Source organism: Toxotes jaculatrix, chromosome 5, assembly GCF_017976425.1.
Source record: "Toxotes jaculatrix isolate fToxJac2 chromosome 5, fToxJac2.pri, whole genome shotgun sequence".
Lineage (NCBI taxonomy): Eukaryota > Metazoa > Chordata > Actinopteri > Toxotidae > Toxotes > Toxotes jaculatrix.
This window is the reverse complement of record NC_054398.1, coordinates 15,560,376-15,577,427: the sequence shown is the minus strand read 5'-3', so window position 1 is coordinate 15,577,427 and position 17,052 is coordinate 15,560,376. Positions and strand designations below refer to the sequence as shown.

At 39.2% G+C, this 17,052-nt stretch overlaps 3 protein-coding genes across 3 annotated transcripts; 2 read left to right on the top strand and 1 right to left on the bottom strand.

Moving 5' to 3' along the window:
• Positions 1–314: 314 nt before the first annotated feature.
• Positions 315–3,910, top strand: rcn2 (reticulocalbin 2). Its single transcript, XM_041037644.1, has 8 exons — positions 315–370; positions 1,340–1,480; positions 1,595–1,697; positions 1,794–1,990; positions 2,086–2,199; positions 2,323–2,416; positions 2,541–2,680; positions 2,811–3,910. Exons 2-8 carry the CDS (start codon positions 1,340–1,342, stop codon positions 2,952–2,954), a joined length of 933 nt encoding a protein of 310 aa, XP_040893578.1. The 5' UTR covers positions 315–370; the 3' UTR covers positions 2,955–3,910.
• On the top strand, positions 2,974–12,654 carry pstpip1a (proline-serine-threonine phosphatase interacting protein 1a). Its single transcript, XM_041037643.1, has 16 exons — positions 2,974–3,743; positions 4,829–4,929; positions 5,016–5,090; positions 5,257–5,291; positions 5,405–5,511; positions 5,635–5,697; positions 6,227–6,331; positions 7,489–7,534; positions 7,811–7,890; positions 8,551–8,649; positions 8,756–8,852; positions 9,040–9,124; positions 9,249–9,325; positions 10,080–10,177; positions 10,268–10,418; positions 12,521–12,654. The coding sequence occupies exons 1-15, from the start codon at positions 3,714–3,716 to the stop codon at positions 10,397–10,399; spliced, it is 1,230 nt and encodes a 409-aa protein (XP_040893577.1). The 5' UTR covers positions 2,974–3,713; the 3' UTR covers positions 10,400–10,418; positions 12,521–12,654.
• tspan3a (tetraspanin 3a) lies at positions 11,710–17,035 on the bottom strand. Its single transcript, XM_041037645.1, has 7 exons — positions 16,831–17,035; positions 15,101–15,292; positions 14,368–14,442; positions 14,042–14,143; positions 13,773–13,925; positions 13,557–13,640; positions 11,710–12,603 (listed from the first exon to the last, which is right to left on the bottom strand). The coding sequence occupies exons 1-7, from the start codon at positions 16,891–16,893 to the stop codon at positions 12,511–12,513; spliced, it is 762 nt and encodes a 253-aa protein (XP_040893579.1). The 5' UTR covers positions 16,894–17,035; the 3' UTR covers positions 11,710–12,510.
• Positions 17,036–17,052: the final 17 nt, after the last annotated feature.

Genomic DNA, 17,052 nt, shown 5'->3' with positions numbered 1-17,052 from the left:
AAAAATATTCCAAGTTAAGAAAAGTGAACGCATTACACGAGTATTTGCATAGTCCACTAGTTCATTACACTAGCATTTACACAGTTGCTGAGTCCGCCCAGGAGCCACAGTTTCATCCATCTCCAGTGGCAATATGATCAGTTACAAATATGTTATTTGCGTCAATAAACTGCACTTAGTTTTAGGCACATTTATCAAAAATTAATACAGTTTGATACAGCAACCCTGCAACAAATCCTCGTCCTCTTGCTGTTTTAGTTTAATAAATAAAAAAATCTTGGTCGTTTATTTTGAAACTTTGACTGGAAGTACACCTTTCCCTTAGTGTCAGTGACAAAGCTATCAACACTCATACGAAGAACTTCACACGGTAATAAAATCTGCAATTTACATTGTTTGTCAGCTATGTTGCAGTTACTCTAGTATTGGCTTGTTTGTGTTGTCTTTAACTGTGTCCATTTATTTTGCTAACGCTGTTGGTTTTGCCCTCAGATCTGTCCGCAGGTCTATAGGTCTCACACTCTGTCTCGAAGGCATTTATTGGAAACAGGAATTAATTAAAACTAGACACGCAACAGTGTTTCTACCAAGCCCTTTGCCCTTTTTTAGATGCAGGAAGTTTCATCTTTATGCAGGGCGATTGAGGCTCACATAATAAGTGTAGTTTGTCTGAACTTCCACCAGCTGGCCACAGGGTCGCTCTGTTTCACCCCTGCTTAGGTTAACAGGGCAAACTTAACTTCTTTAAGGTAAACTTGCTCAAAAAGTGCTCAGTGACCGATTCTCCGTTTTCTGCACCTCTTACTGTTGTGAGAGCGTTTTGGGTGAACTCCTTCATCATCCCAAAGAGGCTAAAAACTCTTTATACAATGGGTTTTAGATTTATAAAACATTTATTCTACATGTGAAAATATTGATTTCTTTCACACCTCAAAAACCACAACATCTAAATTTGTCAAATCCGGACTACATCACCCCAGAGAGACTGAGGTCGTAATTAAACGTAGTTTCCGATTTGTGGCACCTTTATGACACTTGTAGAAATGCAGAAAATGGGGATTCCACCACCCTTTCACACCTAGACCACATCAGAGTAGGTCCGGATTAAAAACCCACTTTACCTAGATTTGTCAGATTTGTCAAGTCTAGGTGTAGTGGTTTTTGATCTGGGCTTGGTCTTCAGAAAACGGAGAATTACTCAGCACTGTAAGTTAAGTTTCCCTAAAGTTTTCCCTTACCTGCTGAATCTGAAGGTACGATTATGGTATTTTCAATCCCATTACTCCCCCTTTCTGTTTTGTTGTTGTCATTATTGTTAATTAAATGTGTTACTCAACAGATGGCATCCTCTGCTTTGCTGGTTTTGCTGCTACTTCAGTTTGAACTTGGACAAAGCTCTCACAAGCATCTTCATGAAGATCATTATATTGGGCAGCAGCACAACCCTGAGCACGACATGAATGTCCTGCTGGGAGATGAGGTCGCTGAATGTTTTTACTCCTTGTCTTACACTCCTCAGCCCACTTTCTACTCTTCATTCATCACCTGCTCACTCTGCGCTCTACTTATTATTATATTATTTATGTACTTCTAGGACACGGAGGAGATCAAGAAACTTAGCCCAGCAGAACAGAGGAAGAAGATGATGGAAATTGTAAAGAAGATTGACACAAATGCGGACAATCTGCTAAGCGCAGGTAAATGTACTTTTCCCTTCATACTAAGAAAGAAAGCAAAGATAAACAGAAATTATTAAACTTCATGCTCAGCCTGTTCTTTTTTTCCCCCCACAGAGGAGATCACTCTATGGATTCAGCAAGTCTACAGAAAATATGCTCTGGATGATGCAGATGAGCGGTTCCCTGAATTTGACACTGACAAAGATGGTGTTGTAACATGGGAGGAATACAACATGGTAGCTCATAACCAGCTCTTTAGTTTTGATGATAGCACAGTTCCTGAGGATCCAGAGCAAGCATCTCTCAGACAGGCAGGCAAACTTTTATTGTTCTGTTAATAATCATTATGATGCCACATCTTAAATGATGTGAAAATTACCTTAACATAGCCTCATGTCCCCATTAGCTTCATGTGAAGGAGAGGAGGCGGTTTGACTTTGCTGATGTGGACGGCACACCCGGCCTTAATGTAACAGAGTTTCTGGCTTTCACCCACCCATCTGAGGTGGATCACATGGCTGTAAGACAAGTTTAGTTCCTACTCCTGCAAAACCTGATATGATAATGTGTTCTTCCACCCGTTGCAATAGCGCCATATCCATTTCACTTTACAGTTTAATGATTTGCCTTTTTTCTCTGATAGGATTTTGCCATCGAAGATGTGTTGAGTGAATACGACAGAGATAAAGATGGATTCATCTGTCTAAGCGAATTTATCGGAGATGTCCGTGGTGATGGTAAGACCACACGGATTATTTTAAAACACAGAATCGCAAGTTTGTTGTTGTTTTTCTCTGCTCTGCACATTTTGTAACTTATGCAGTGTTTACACTTGCTTTTTTTCTTTTTTTCTTAAATCAGAGGATTCCCCTTCACAGTGGGAGATCGAAGAAACAGTGCGATTTAAAGACCTCTATGATCAAGACAAGGACGGCAAGTTGAATCGAGAGGAGCAGCTTCGCTGGGTTGCACCTAATAGCTACGGTTCAGCAAGAGAAGAGGTAAACCCAAATTTGATCTACATAACAGGTTAAATTACTGTAAAATTCTTGGTCTCCTTTCGCTGTTTACTGGTAGGATCATGTTTCCTTTCTCTCCTTTTCCTTGATTTTGCTCCACTGTCATCAACAGGCTCTTCACCTCATCAAGGAAATGGACAGCGATGGAGATGGGCAGCTCTCACAGGCTGAAGTTTTGAAAAATCAAGAAACATTCATGAACAGTGAAGTGACAGACTATGGCAGGCACCTGCACGTGTCACATGATGAATTATAACCACATGTTCTTGTTTATTGTAGAGTTTCAGCATTTGTTTCCATGTGGATGTCATGTAATTTATTTCCTGTGTTGTACGTTGGCATTAGTCTTGGGATTTACGTCACTCCCTGGAGGGAGGTGACCTTATCTGTCTGTGCTCAATTTGCAATAGTAACATGGACTAAATAACAGGAAATATATATTGCAACATGCGCACCACTGCAGGCTACATCTAAAATATCTAGAGGGATATTTCAGTACCTTCACAGAATAGTGTGCGTTGCAGGGGTTTTATTTTGGATTGCATAATATTCTAACACCTTCCTGCTATTTTGTCCACTGCCTACATGCACATACTCCTGAAGAACAGGCAGGTTTGACCATCTTAACCACTTCTTTTAAGGACATTAAAAAAAACTTAACTTAAAACTTAAAATACATTTTGTGGATGTGCAAACCAACAGTCCTGTTAATTATTATTAAAAAAATGTAATTGAATAACTGTAGCTGTTTCATGACTAGTTGTCCATTTCCATGCCCCAGAAGTGAAATGACAGGCCTGTCTGTCCAGTTGTGGTAACTGCTGACATATTTCAGCTCTTCCTCATTTAAATCAAATGAGTTAGTGAGTGAGTGTTGCTGATTGAAGGCTGGTTTCCTGAATGTGTCATGATCCGTTTCACTTGCATCGAGCAACAGCCTGGTACACGGCTGGGCGTTGTAAAGTGACTTAAAGTTTAGTGGATTCTCCAACGGGGGCTATTTTAAACTGCTGAGATGTCATTACAATTTAAAGATGCCTTTTGGGTGAGTTAGTACAATGCAACTAATCTCTATTTTTTTGTTGTTGTTGTTAAGTTTAGAGCTGAAATTCAAATTGACAGTGAGTTTTCACTGAACTGTGAAGTCAGTGTTGAATTCAGCCAGCATGTTCACTGCTGTTTTTGAACTATAAAGTTTTATGTGCCTTTCCATTTCTACTGTATTCATGCTTTTTATTTTGTCAGGACTGTATTTACTCTGCCATATTTAAGTTTGATTCTGTGACTAAAGTCAGCTACACACTTGTCCTGTCTTTACGCTTCTTTCCTTTTCCTTTTTCTCACATTGAATCTCACTGAATGGGTACTTATTATGCAATTGAGATAAGCAAAACCGTATTTTTTTATCTCCGAGGTTGTGCACGTTCTCTTATTTTTAGACCATCTGTTAGCGCATGTGTGTCACAATGCAATAGACCAAAAATGTCAATGTAACCAGTTACCAACAGTACAAATTCTATACCGTAACCACAAGCTAAGCATCAGGAACTGACTGCTCAGAAAAAGCAATTAGTTGAACTCTTCTGTAGCCTCAGTTTACTGTGTGGAAGCTGCGTGCTTCCTTTTTCCTCTTTTATTCTTAACTTGCTATCTGTAATCCTGTGTGAAATGTATATTAGTGATGTTACAATTGAACATCAGAGATTTTTACACTCTATTTCACATTTTTTGTGAAATTTAAGCCAAGTAATGCTTTTATATGAGTTGGATCTTTTGGTACTTTTCCCCTGTGACAGCCTTCCATTCAGACCCCAGCAACACCATGTAACAATTTCCATTGTAGATGAGATACCACAATACCTCTACATGGAAAAAATAACTGTCAGAGAAAGGGCACAGTCATGCAAGTAAACACTGGTATTCATCTCCCCACATCATTTGTATCATGTGCATCAGCTATGGCCCCAAGGTGAACATGTTCTTTCCTGTGGACATAAAACTTTTTTTTGACTAATAGCATTTATTTAAACTTTCATTCAGAAATTAACGTTTTTGCAAGATTCCCTTTGAAACCTTTCCCTTATCACTGAAAGTATGAGCGTTGTTCTGGTTTGGTATTTGTGATTCTAGGCTCAGGACTTCATCAGCAATATTGGGTATGAGACTATTATTCATAGACTTAACGATGGCCGCCGGACATGTAAAGACATGGAGGAGCTCTTGAAACTGAGGTAGGCACACAAATTCATAGTAGATGAATGTAGAAAGTGACCTCACTGAAATGTGGTTCAGCTGCATTGTGGTTTCAATGACGCAGGGCATCAGCAGAGGAGAAATATGGCAAGGACCTGGTTACCATTGCCCGCAAGGCTGGGGGTCTACAGGAAATCTGGTAGGGGTGTGTGTGTGTGTGTGTGTGAGGGCATTGATATACCTGCTTGTATTTCTTCCTCTCTAAACAATGTATTTATACTGTAGTATTGGACATGCAGAAAACATTTCAGTGCATGAGTTTTAGCATCATTTAAGGATATCCTGTGTTCATTTTACTTTCACAGCACTTTGAAAACATCTTTTGATGAAATGAAAACACGTAAGTGCAGGATATGTTTCCTGTGTTATTTGGCATGATTAAACTTCCATACGCTCATACATGTCCCTCTCAGTTCAGATTTTTTTAAGCTGAATTATTTTGGTATTTTTCAGAAATCAAGAACATAGGAAACTTGCACATTCAGCTCTCTGGACTCTTAAAGGAGGAGGTGAAGAGAATGGAGCAATTCAGAGACCGACAGAAAGAACAGAGAAAAAAAGTACTCATGAGCTTTCTCACATTTGCATACAGAGGAAATCTAAAAAGAGAGGCCGTTCTCAGTGTGGTTATCTGATGTTGATGATGCCTTTTTTGTAACATCATTTCGTCCCTCGCTTTTCAGTTCGAAGTTATCATGGAGAAGGTCCAGAAAACAAAAGTCTCCCTCTACAAGAAAACAATAGACGTAAGGTCAATTCATATTATCATATGATTTTTCTCCTCCCTGCTCCTTTTCAATCATGGAACGTGTATTATATTGTTTCAGGCTGTGCCTTATATTGTGTTACAAAGTGTACATTCAAGTGATTAGGAAAAAAACAAATAATGAAATTAAATGATGATCTGTATGATAATACAGCAGGTTTGTATTAAAGTATATATATATACATACACTAATAATAATTGCTATTAACAGAGGTTAGCAGCATGAAACTTCTCAGGCAGTTCTCATTCTCAAGCTCTCATTGCAAGATTTGTTTTGGAAGAGTTTCGAAAATTATGAAGTGTGATAGTCACATTAAGGAGCTTGAGGTCATGCTTCTCTCTACTCAGAAGAAGGAAGTCCCACCCTCCACCCCTCTCCCCCATCAAACCCCACAAGCCCTGCACCCCCCCCCCCCCCCCCTTCCTGTCAAGGATTCATAGAGTGAAATGCTGATGACCAAAAATGGGTGTTATAGTTTCATATGGTTTCTGTTCTGTTTCCTTGCCAGTCTAAGAAGTCTTACGAGCAGCGCTGCAGGGAGGCAGACGAGGCAGAGCACACGGCTGAGAAGATGGGCAACGCTCCCACAACCACTCCCAAACAGATTGAGAAGGTAAAGCTGTGCTGCGGTATGATTCATTTAAGATTTAGTGCAGTGATAACAATTCGACAATAACAAGTGTTAACTTTCTAACTGGAGGAGTTTTGTCTTCCAGTTTTCATTCCATTATTATAAAAGCATCAGCAACCTTTTCTCTGTGCTCAGCCCTCAGGTTACTGTCTTTTCTTTTAAAAATAAGGCCAACTAGAGTCATGTTTTAAGACACAAAAATGTTCTGAATATAAATTTTTGAAACATCTAGGCTACTCCTTCTCTCTCTTTGAAAAATCCAAAATCTATGAATGTGCAAACATTGTTCATGTCAAAAGTTCAACTACTGCACACAGGATGGTTCAGTCATCACTTAACAGTCCATTGTCAGCATAGGTGAGTTGGAAGGTTCAAGTTTCCACATCTTGCTTGTGGGTAAACACCTTCAGATTTAAGGTGAAACTCTCTCCCGTCAGCACACACATGCGAAAACAGGTTTCTAGAGTCAAACTCTGCACATACGCCACTCCACACAGTGACAGTCAAACATCAGAGTGATTGAGTTGAGGAGGTCTTTGTCACACCTCAAAATCAAAGTTTCCCTGCTTCTGTCTCAGTCTTTGCAAGGGCCAGGCCTCTTATTTTTAAGCTCTGTAAAGGCTTAACTATACTGACTTTACCATTAAGAAGAACTTATACTTAAAATAAATCACTGTTTGGCAGTTCGCAACCAGAGGGATAGCTTCTCAAACAACACTGACATTCATTCCAGTTACTTCACAACGCTAACAGTGATTGGGAAATGTGAATCTCCTGTCATGTCATCATCTGCCGCTTATCTGGGTCCAGGCCCAGGTCACGGGGGGCGACTGCCTCCCAGTCCACAATGCACCGAAGTCCTATGGCCCCTCCCACTGGTGGTGAGCCAATGGGAGGCGGTGCCGCCCGGAGTGGGGTTTAAACCCACGGCCCTGAGTCTCATGCTCTACCAACTGAGCTAACTGGGCGGCTAATGTGAATCTCTTCACTATCAATTTAGTCATTTAGTGAGTGAGTTTACAGTTTCTGTCTAGATTTTAACCAGAATTGACATAGATTATGTAAAAAAAACAAACAAACTAAACAAATAAACTAAGGATTCAACAATGCCTCATTTTGTAATTTCTTTTCCTTTCCAGATGAACAATAAATCTAAACAGTGCAGAGAAGCTGCAGAGGAGGCCGGTAAGGACAAATAAGTCAAATGAGAAGCTGGACCATGTCAGTATAGATATTTTTTCTTGTAGGAAGCTGCAGTAGTTTGCCAAAAACATTTTTTAAATGGTGGTGGTCACATTCTTATCCTTTTAATGTAGATAGAAATAAGGTTAGTCACAGTATATAAACCCATATGCTGTGAGTGTGACATGGAAATGGAAAATTAAACGTTAAATCTGTGTCAGAGTAGATCTTGATTTACCTTTTCTCTTTTAAATAATTAATGTTGTAACTTGTCTTTAGAGAAACAATACCTGTCAAACATCGAACAGCTTGACAAGATCCGTCAAGAATGGGAATCAACACACATCAGCACGTGTGAGGTAAAGTACTGCAAGCTGTATTTCTCCTCTCACTGTATTTAACAAGTGGGAATTCACGATATAGCTTAATACTGTACATCTTAAAATGTACAGACTTATACCAAGAGCGGTAATACCCGAGGCCTGTCTTGTCGGGTGGATGTGTAATACTTCCTATGAGCAGAATTTGAAGTGAGTCACTAATCTACAAAAAAAAATGCCTCTAGGCAACTGAATCTTCCTACATGTAAAGCCAACAACAAAGCTGAGGTGGCGTTCAGCAACTTTATTCAGCTGTAGAACGTCAGCTGTAGGTTGCAGCTTGCAACACAAGACAACACACACACAGGACAGCAGCTAAAAAGAAAACAGGAAAGACAACCGAAAGCTGCATGTAGAGGTTTCTTGCGTAATTCATAAATACATACAGTGTCTGAAAGCTATGAAGCATTAAAAAGAGTTCAAATGACAGCTATGAACCTTTAAGTTGACAGATGGCAGAGACAGAAAAGGCCATGCTGGATGCATTTTTGTTGTGCAGGTGCAAATTGCCAGCTGCATCACTGTATGTCACAAGTGTACTGTAAATTGCTGTATAACGCCAACCACACTGTGAATGTTCTGTGCTTCATTGTTTTCTTAGATCATTTACATGTTTCCACTCACACTATTGTTGTGCAGATGTTTCAGCAGCAGGAAGAAGACCGCCTCAGCGTCCTAAGGAATGCTTTGTGGGTGCACTGTAACCATTTATCAATGCAGTGCGTGAAAGACGATGAGGTGGGTGCAGCTGTTGTTACACGTATGTGTATGGGACGGACCCTCAGAAAAACCCTTCAAATTTACAATACTGCACACTGCAATTTCTTTCAAACTGCTCTTTCAGTGTTACGAGGATGTGAGGAAAGCTCTGGAAAATTGTGACATAATCACAGACAACAACTCCTTTGTGGAGATGAAAAAAACTGGCTCAACCCCGCCAGGTGGGTACCCGCCCTGCAGTTTCCTGATTTGGATTTGAATATGTTCTGAGTTAGAAATTTTAATATTATCTCTCAGTTGCTTCTAAAACGCTCATTTGGAAACAGATGATGCACTGTGTGTAACAACTCAAAGCAAATGTTTTGTTTTGTTTTTGGTTTTGTTTTGTTTTGTTTTTTTCATTTACAGCTCCAATTGAATACCAAAGTTACTACAACACAGATGCTTCTACTGAGAGAAATGGCAGTGCTGGTTTCATGGGAGTTATGAAAAGGTCTGAGTTACACAATGGCAAGCACTGTTACCAAATAAATTATAATGAAGATGGTGAAATATTATGACAGAGATGACTACATGATTTTTTTTTCTCCTCTCACCGCTTGTTTGTGTATCCGCAGGTTTTCAAGCCTTCTGCAGGGAAACTGTTCCAGTGGCTCCAAAGTGAACATCGATGAGCCTGTTGCACAACCTATTGGTACAAAGACAAAGTTAATCAAGTAACACTGCAGTTTCCAAAATTATGACAGATAAGACTGTGAAAGCCATTTGCAACACAAGGAGTGGAGCAACTATAAGTTACATACTTACATAATTTTATTCTTTACACCAGTGATTCCCAACCTGGGGTATTTATTATACTAATTCAAAAAATAATAGAATATTTATAATAACAATAATATAAAACTAATAATAATTTATTGAAAAAATGCATACTGTACATAGATATATCCACATTATTGTGTTTGGCATGAACAGCATAAACACAAAAATGATTACAAATTGATGTGAAGAGAAATTGATTTATAGTCACAACAGTCAAACTGAAAGTTACGACAGACGTGCCTTCCACTAACCTGAAGTGAAGAAGTAAAGTGAAAACTCTCAAAACTTGTAAGCAAGCAAGACATGCTGAAATGAATAGCTAAAATAAACAGACATGTGGGTTAAAAATCCAGTTTCTCCCTTTTAAGGTTGTGAAATGCAAATTTCACTTGACCATCTGAAAAAGACAAAGTGAAACCAAGCTTACACACTGATAGCTGCAGGGCCACATTTCTTATAGTTCAGCAACCTCCTCATTTATGTTATCAGTGGTGTTAAATAACTAGTTTAAAATCTATTAAAACGTTGTACTGTCAGCTTAGTCTCTGGTAAGAAAGTTGCATATGACGAGTGGCTTCACACAATAACTGAACCGATGTTGATTTTGTCCTGTAAAAACTCCACAGCAGAAACATCAGAAGGAGTTTATGCATCCATTCCTGGATTGCCAGCGTCCCAGCTGAGCCAAGAGGAGTATAAGGCGGTGTATGACTATGTAGCCCAGGTCAGTTTCTTAACTCTCTACACAAGATACTTTTGGATGTTCTAATATAAGTGAGAATCATGCTGACTGATCGTTTCTGTCCCTGTTTAGGGCGATGATGAGCTCTCTATATCCGCTGGAGACATTGTGGTTGTCATAGAACAAGGGGAGGACGGCTGGTGGATGGTGCAAAGAAATGGCCTTTCAGGATTGGTTCCTGGCTCTTACCTTGCCAAAGACTGAGTTCACCCAACAGTCATAGGTTGGAATTTTTGACTACTACATTTACTCATGTAATATATTTTGTAAAGGCTGTGTCTCTTCAAGTTACTCTATAGTTTGGTTTTATCTACAGTTCAAACTGTTACATTCAGTACATCATTAAAACTCCTATGTGTAAGATCAAAAACCGTCTAACTTTGGCACCACCTACTGGTATCAACACAAAAGACATGAGACCATGAGAATGAAAGGTTAACATTAACAAAAAACCCTGTGCAATCATAAAAATTATAAATTGCTATTATGACATGGAAATCTTATAAATAGGAGTTTTAAGAAACAGTAGCACAAGCCATTGTTGAATGGTGAATTATTTATTGCTATGGCACATATTCTTATCACTTTGCCCTTACTGCCAGTGTGTTGAGCACTCCTCATACCAGTGACAGCTGGGAGATATACTGATCTGTTGCACAAGGTCACTGCACTAAGTTTATTCATATAGTGTGAATTCTATTCTATTGTGAATTCTTATTCTTGAAGTCCTAAATGTTGGGCAGAATGTTTCATTTCTGTTGTTGGCTTGTATGTAATTTCTAGGTGTTATTGTTATTGTTTCTATTCTGAATGCTAAAAAACATAATTGTGCATGACCATTTATTTGTATTTGTTCAATATGACAGACAAATCCTCAGGTTTTCATGTTTTTTTTAAGCACCGTCAACATTGTTTTTACTCTCCACTAAATAAGAAAAGCGTGTGATGAAAACACATTGCTTCTTTTTTTTTCCTTTAATATACATTATAGCGAGGACTATTCTTAATCTGAATTAATAGACCAGACCAGAACAATTCAAACGAAAAGTAGCTGAAATGCACCCGAGCACTATTCTTGGGCCATGTGGCTGAGCAGCCTGTAGTTGAGTCTGAAGGTATCTGGTTACTCTGCACCCGCCAATGCGCTGCTAACTCTGTCTCTATTTACTGCCATTTTAAATGTATATGAAGGTACATAATCGCAATGGTTTTTCAGTGGTCACAACTAGGTCTCATGACTCGAGTGGTAGGTCTGATATTTAATGTTCTGCATATGCTTTTAGCCCATGATTACCCACAACCTAGTGTGAAGGCCTAAAGCTACCAAGAATAAAAGATTAGACACAGGTCAACCTTACAACCCTCCCTCGTGTGAAACGCCTGAATTTTGACCTCTGAGACCAAGATGACATGTTCTTCCAGTGACCAGCCAATGAATATAGGTTTATGAAAAATATCTCTTTGTAAAGATGTGAATTTTATATGAAGGAATAAATCAGAATACAGTCACTTAATTTCAAACTTTCACCTCATATTTTATTTACATTCTCGAGTCTTCATGTTCCTACATAATCAGCAAATCAAATTCTAAAACTACCAGCGGCAGACTGTTGAGACACAGACAAACAAAACAGCTACGGGACAACATCTATCTTGTGTCCACTATTACTACTTGAAATATCCCACATACTAAAGGGGATTACAAGGTTTGATTCTTAAAGGAAAAATGAGCTAAGCCAAAGCCAGTTAAGTTTCACGGTTTACACACAAAAACCTGCCGTGCCATCGACTTGGGCTATGGTGTCTACAACTTCTTGACAGAATACTGCTGGTGAAAGTTGAGGTTTTAACCAAAACTGAACTGTAATAGTAGTAGTATAAGTAGAGTAGTAGTAGCAGTAGTAATAGTAGTGGAGGTACAGGGTGAAATTATACACTCTTTCATTCAAGTACTTGACAAGTTTAAATATAAAAGATTTCAAAGCCATACACATAGTGCAAACTAACACATGAGGAAATTACCCTGTCCACATTTTACTCCATACATGACTAATAGAGTTTAAGTTTGGTAAGAATGAGGTTTAACCCCTTCAACAAAATGCTTTCCGCATCTCAGTCTCATTGACCATGAAAGAATTTGGTCATAAGCTTTTTTTCTTTCTTTTCTGTTTTGTTTTTCGAAAAATGAGGAAGATATATACGTTTAGTGTGGTTAGAGTGGTAAGGTTAGTGCGGTAATGGATTATTCTCATGCTCTCACCAATGACACATGTAAATTCTGAAAGTGTGTGTTATGGTAAGAAATGTCTTCTCCTTTATGCATAGGTGCCCCCTGTAATAAGAAGCTCATAAGCAGGATCTCTGCTTCTGCGGCACAGCACGACACATGCACACAGCATCCCCAGCATCTAGGAGAGAGAGACAAGCACCTCATCAATGTTTCGAAATGTTTTGGGACTCATGGTGTGGAATTTTACTGTAGTTGTGTGACTCATGCTAATTTGTTTGAGTGTGTGAGTTCATATTACCGGTGGAAAACAACTAGACCAAAATAATTAACAACATAAGTTGTGGTTTTATGGGTGCAAGCCTGTTTCTCTCACCGACTTCCTGAATTCTTGAAATCACCCTATGGTTGATGACATAATGCAACCAGGGTTAGCTGGTGACCTTTAGAGGTGCTAATAGGTGGTTTTTGATACTACCAGGCTAGCTGACTAGCTTCATTCTTCATGCTGAGCTAAGCTAACCAGCTGCTGGCTGTAGCCTTCTATTTACCAGACAGACAAGAGAGTCATACTGACCTTCCTGGCATTTAGTAAAAAATATTTAAGTGTTGAGATTTTAAAATAATATTACAAGTATCAGTAAAATACTCAAGGTAATGCTGCAGATGTTTTGTCCTATCTTTTCACTACTTCACCTGGAAGAGAAAGGAACAAAATAACTCATTGGAAGTTAAGAGTTAAGAGGGAAACCTGTTGCTGAATATCATCATATTTTAACAAATACTGCAAAGAAGGATGTTTACAGTATGTACTTATACACATTTCTGTAACAGCTGCTGATCAGCATTTATCATGTGCACCAATATCCAGCAAGAAATTTGTCATGTTACTCCTAATATTCCTATTATGTATGTTACATATGGAGCAGAAATGCCAAAAATAAAATTTAAATAGCAGACAAGATTTAAATATGGGCAAAATTTTAATTCTGAGACAGTCAAAAAAAAACAAATATGTTTAACTGGTAAATTAGTACAAACAGAGCGACTTCAAAAAGTCCTGAATTAGTGAGTTTTATCCGGCAAAACTGGTGATGGTGTATAGAAAGAGATATCTTAATGAAAGTTAAATACCTGGATGGCAGCAAATGTCAGAGCAGTCCAGATGACATACATCATGATCTCCTTCAACTTCTTCACAACCAGAGCCTCACAGCCCTACACACACACACACACACACACACACAAACACACACACACACACACACACACAGAATATGAAAGAAGGATAAATCACTCCACAGTAACCTTTAGTATGAAAACTTTACAAATTAAAAAAAAAAAGTTTACTTCTTGGTAAAGATCTTCAGGATGAGTTAGAGACCCTGTGCAGCTTCCAATGTTAGTTTTGCAGCAGCTGATGGGTACACTGTTATTTTTGGACTCTTCATACCAGTGTGTATTCTGCCAGTCTGAGTAATTATGGATCCCACAGCACTGAAGCTGTGAAAATAACAACAATGAAAGCTCAAAATTACCGTTGCATCAATTTTCACGCACATACAGGTAAAAGAATTCAATATTACTGGTGATAAAGGAGACAGGATTTCTGTCCTCACCTGTCTCTGAACGTAGTCGATGGCACGGCTCTGGGCGTTGCTGTTGGTGCCATTGTACTCATCATACACTTTCTTGATAGAACTATTAACTTCATTTTCAACCTGCAAACAGTTAAGAAAGGGTGAGCCTACAGACTTGTGGACACATCTCCTTAAACAGTAAAAACCAACATGATTGGACAAACATAAGTAGATTAGATAAGGTTCCCTATGGCTGACAGACTGTTCCTTCTCTTCTGGGGCAGTATTATCAGAGAGAGATCTACTGTGGTACAAGCGATGCCAAGAAAAACAAACATGTCCTGACTTGTATTTGACTTTCTCACCTTTGCTCTGTAAACATATCCAAGAACCACCACTGCCACTTCAGTCACGAAAACCAGCAGGAGAATGATCACAAACTGTGGATTAAATTTCATGTTTACAGATACACAAAGATACAGAGACACTTGGAAAAACAAATACGTATATACATAAAAACTGAACTGTCTGCCAATCTGGCACATTCAAGTAACCTCCTTCATACCTTAATTAATGCCTTGCGGTTTTGTGCTCAGTAGCGCGTGTTTCCATCGAAGTATTTTTATGCTCATTTTGAGGTATTGCATTAGAAAAGTTTGGTGGAAATAGAACATTTTGAAAAAAAACTTACTTTGTTGTGCAAATTTTTACACTCCCTTAGGGTTGTTTGTACCTTTTTTCAAAGACAGTTAACAAACTTAATGGGAGAGAGAAACACTTTTTCTAAGTTAGTTCTGATGTCACGAATATTTATGTCACATGATTGAACAGCTGTTTCCACCTCTAGAGAAGAAGAAAAAGAAGAAGCTGTTTACAGCATCTTCTTGCTAAAGAATTCCTGAAGCCCTCTCAATTAAATTTATCTTGTAGGCGATTGGTTTTGTTTCTTCTTCCTCAAGGTTTTTTGGTAGTTAGCAAACAACTTGTTTTGTTTCCAGCTCGCAAACTCTGTCTCTTCTACTCTTTTTATTATATCCATGTGTGATGTAACCTCTACCTTTTCTCTATCAAGCTAAACTTGCAAACTGGTTTACTGACCGTTGTAAGTCCACAGTAGCTCTCTCTCACTGTAGCGCAGCATCCTATGAGCCCAATAATAAAAAGGAGGGCTCCAACTGCAATGATGATCACTGCTGGGATGAGAGTGTACACGTCCTCAAAGAAATGATCATAGTCATCGTATGTAATGAAGACGTAGGCTCCAACATAGCAGAGGATGCCGGCAGCAGCCTGTGGGCGACATAAACAGAAACATTTCATTCAAGCCTGTTCACAAAGGGAAATCAAGTGGTAACACCTTGAAAAACAATATGCATGTAGCTGCAGATAGTTTATATCACCAGTGACAGTACACTTATCCTCAGAAACAGAAAGTACATAACTCTACTTAAATACAAGCTTGAGGTCTTCGTTCTTTACCCGAGAATTTCCATTTTTCTTAACTTTGAACTCTGCAACCTTTCAGGGAAAAACCACTGTACTTTGTACCCCACTACATACAGTTCACAGCTTAGCAGATTAAGATTTCACATACAAAACTTCACCAGAGTCAGGCCACTCTCCAGCCCCCCAGGATCAAATAAGAGCACATGATGAATTATCATAGATTTAACTACCGTACAGTATGTTAAGTAGTCACTGTGTGCATCATTTATAATAATCCAATACATAATAATGCCAGTACATGTAAACAGATGTACTGAATATCTTAATACAGACTATTGATGATACTTTTACATATTATTGTATTTTAGTACTTTTGCCATCCCGCGATCTCATCTCATTATTTGCTTTGTTTCCAACTGCATTTACTTTAACTATCCTCTAAACTTACAACAGGTTTGACTTCCATTAAGACAATCATACTCGCTTAGACACACTCAACACCCTTTCTATGTTGTGCTATAATTTTCTAAAGAAACTGGGAGATGTGCTTTTGAATTTAAAAAACCATCAGACTGCAGTAATCTTCCTAACACACTCCTTTCCATTACTTCCTTTCGTGGCTTCAAGACTTCGCTTGATTCCCTCAAATTTCCTTAATCCTTTTCTTTTTTTTCCAGATTTTTAGCCTTATACTGAGTAATTTCACATAATGTTACTTTGTTTGGCAGTGTTAATCGTTTATTTCTTGTTCGTTTTTTGTGCAACTGGCAGTTGCAACAGAGAGGTGGTGTGTGTGTGTGTGTGTGAGAGAGAGAGAGAGAGAGAGAGAGAGAGAGAGGGAGAGGAGGTGTGGGATTGTGGGAGAGCCCTTGTGTTTGTTTTTGCTGAAATGACTGTTAAATTTCCTGTTTTTGTGCGCGTGTATCTGAGTAGCTCCTTGAAAACGTGATACTGAACACGTTCAGTAATTTAAAACAGATGTCGAAGCCGTCTCCTGACATTTCTGTACAGCTGTCAACATATACAGCTGATTCATAGTGTCTCTGTCTCTCTCTGCGGCTCGGCGGATTAAGGTTAACCTACTCCCCCTCTGCGGTGTCAAAAGAGTGATAGTTTGACTTTAGCAAGCAACGCTGTCATATTCTCTCGACTCTAAAACGCGATGACAGCTGATTCATTCAATGGACATGTTAGTGGGTGATCGTTTGTCCCAACAAATCACATATCTCTGAGGTACTACGCTCCCAAACTAATCCCTCCCCGGTTAAACAAAGGTCGGCTGCCTCAGCTAGCCTAGCAGCTGACTGGGCACATAGCTATAGCTAGCTGCTGCTGCTGCGCTGTGACGCACGTTTAAAACTGCCAGAAACCTCCCAACTTACCCAGAATATCAGGTTCAGAAAGACCAGGACCGTCTTCGAGGACGTGATGCCGCACTGTCCCATCTTCAACGCGTGGAGTTAGAGCTGTACGTGTTGGAAAAATAGCGCAGCTTTCTACTCAGACATGTCCCGGCCAGCCTCACCGCTCACACTCCATATCCCAACACTCTGCTGCCGCTGGATCTGGTTTCAGCGGCGACGCAGCGCCACCAACACAACCAG

Bases quoted from the DNA above. Each gene is read 5' to 3' on its own strand.
- pstpip1a (XM_041037643.1), top strand. From the start codon at position 3,714: ATGTCATTACAATTTAAAGATGCCTTTTGG. The intron at 8,650-8,755 runs GTGGGTGCAGCT...CTGCTCTTTCAG, and splicing joins AGTGCGTGAAAGACGATGAG to TGTTACGAGGATGTGAGGAA. The intron at 9,125-9,248 runs GTCTGAGTTACA...GTGTATCCGCAG, and splicing joins TTCATGGGAGTTATGAAAAG to GTTTTCAAGCCTTCTGCAGG.
- tspan3a (XM_041037645.1), bottom strand. From the start codon at position 16,893: ATGGGACAGTGCGGCATCACGTCCTCGAAGACGGTCCTGGTCTTTCTG. The intron at 13,926-14,041 runs GTGAGGACAGAA...TTATTTTCACAG, and splicing joins TCGACTACGTTCAGAGACAG to CTTCAGTGCTGTGGGATCCA. The intron at 13,641-13,772 runs GTAAACTTTTTT...GTGTGTGTGTAG, and splicing joins CTGAAGATCTTTACCAAGAA to GGCTGTGAGGCTCTGGTTGT.
- rcn2 (XM_041037644.1), top strand. From the start codon at position 1,340: ATGGCATCCTCTGCTTTGCTGGTTTTGCTGCTACTTCAGTTTGAACTT. The intron at 2,200-2,322 runs GTAAGACAAGTT...TTTCTCTGATAG, and splicing joins CTGAGGTGGATCACATGGCT to GATTTTGCCATCGAAGATGT. The intron at 2,417-2,540 runs GTAAGACCACAC...TTCTTAAATCAG, and splicing joins CGGAGATGTCCGTGGTGATG to AGGATTCCCCTTCACAGTGG.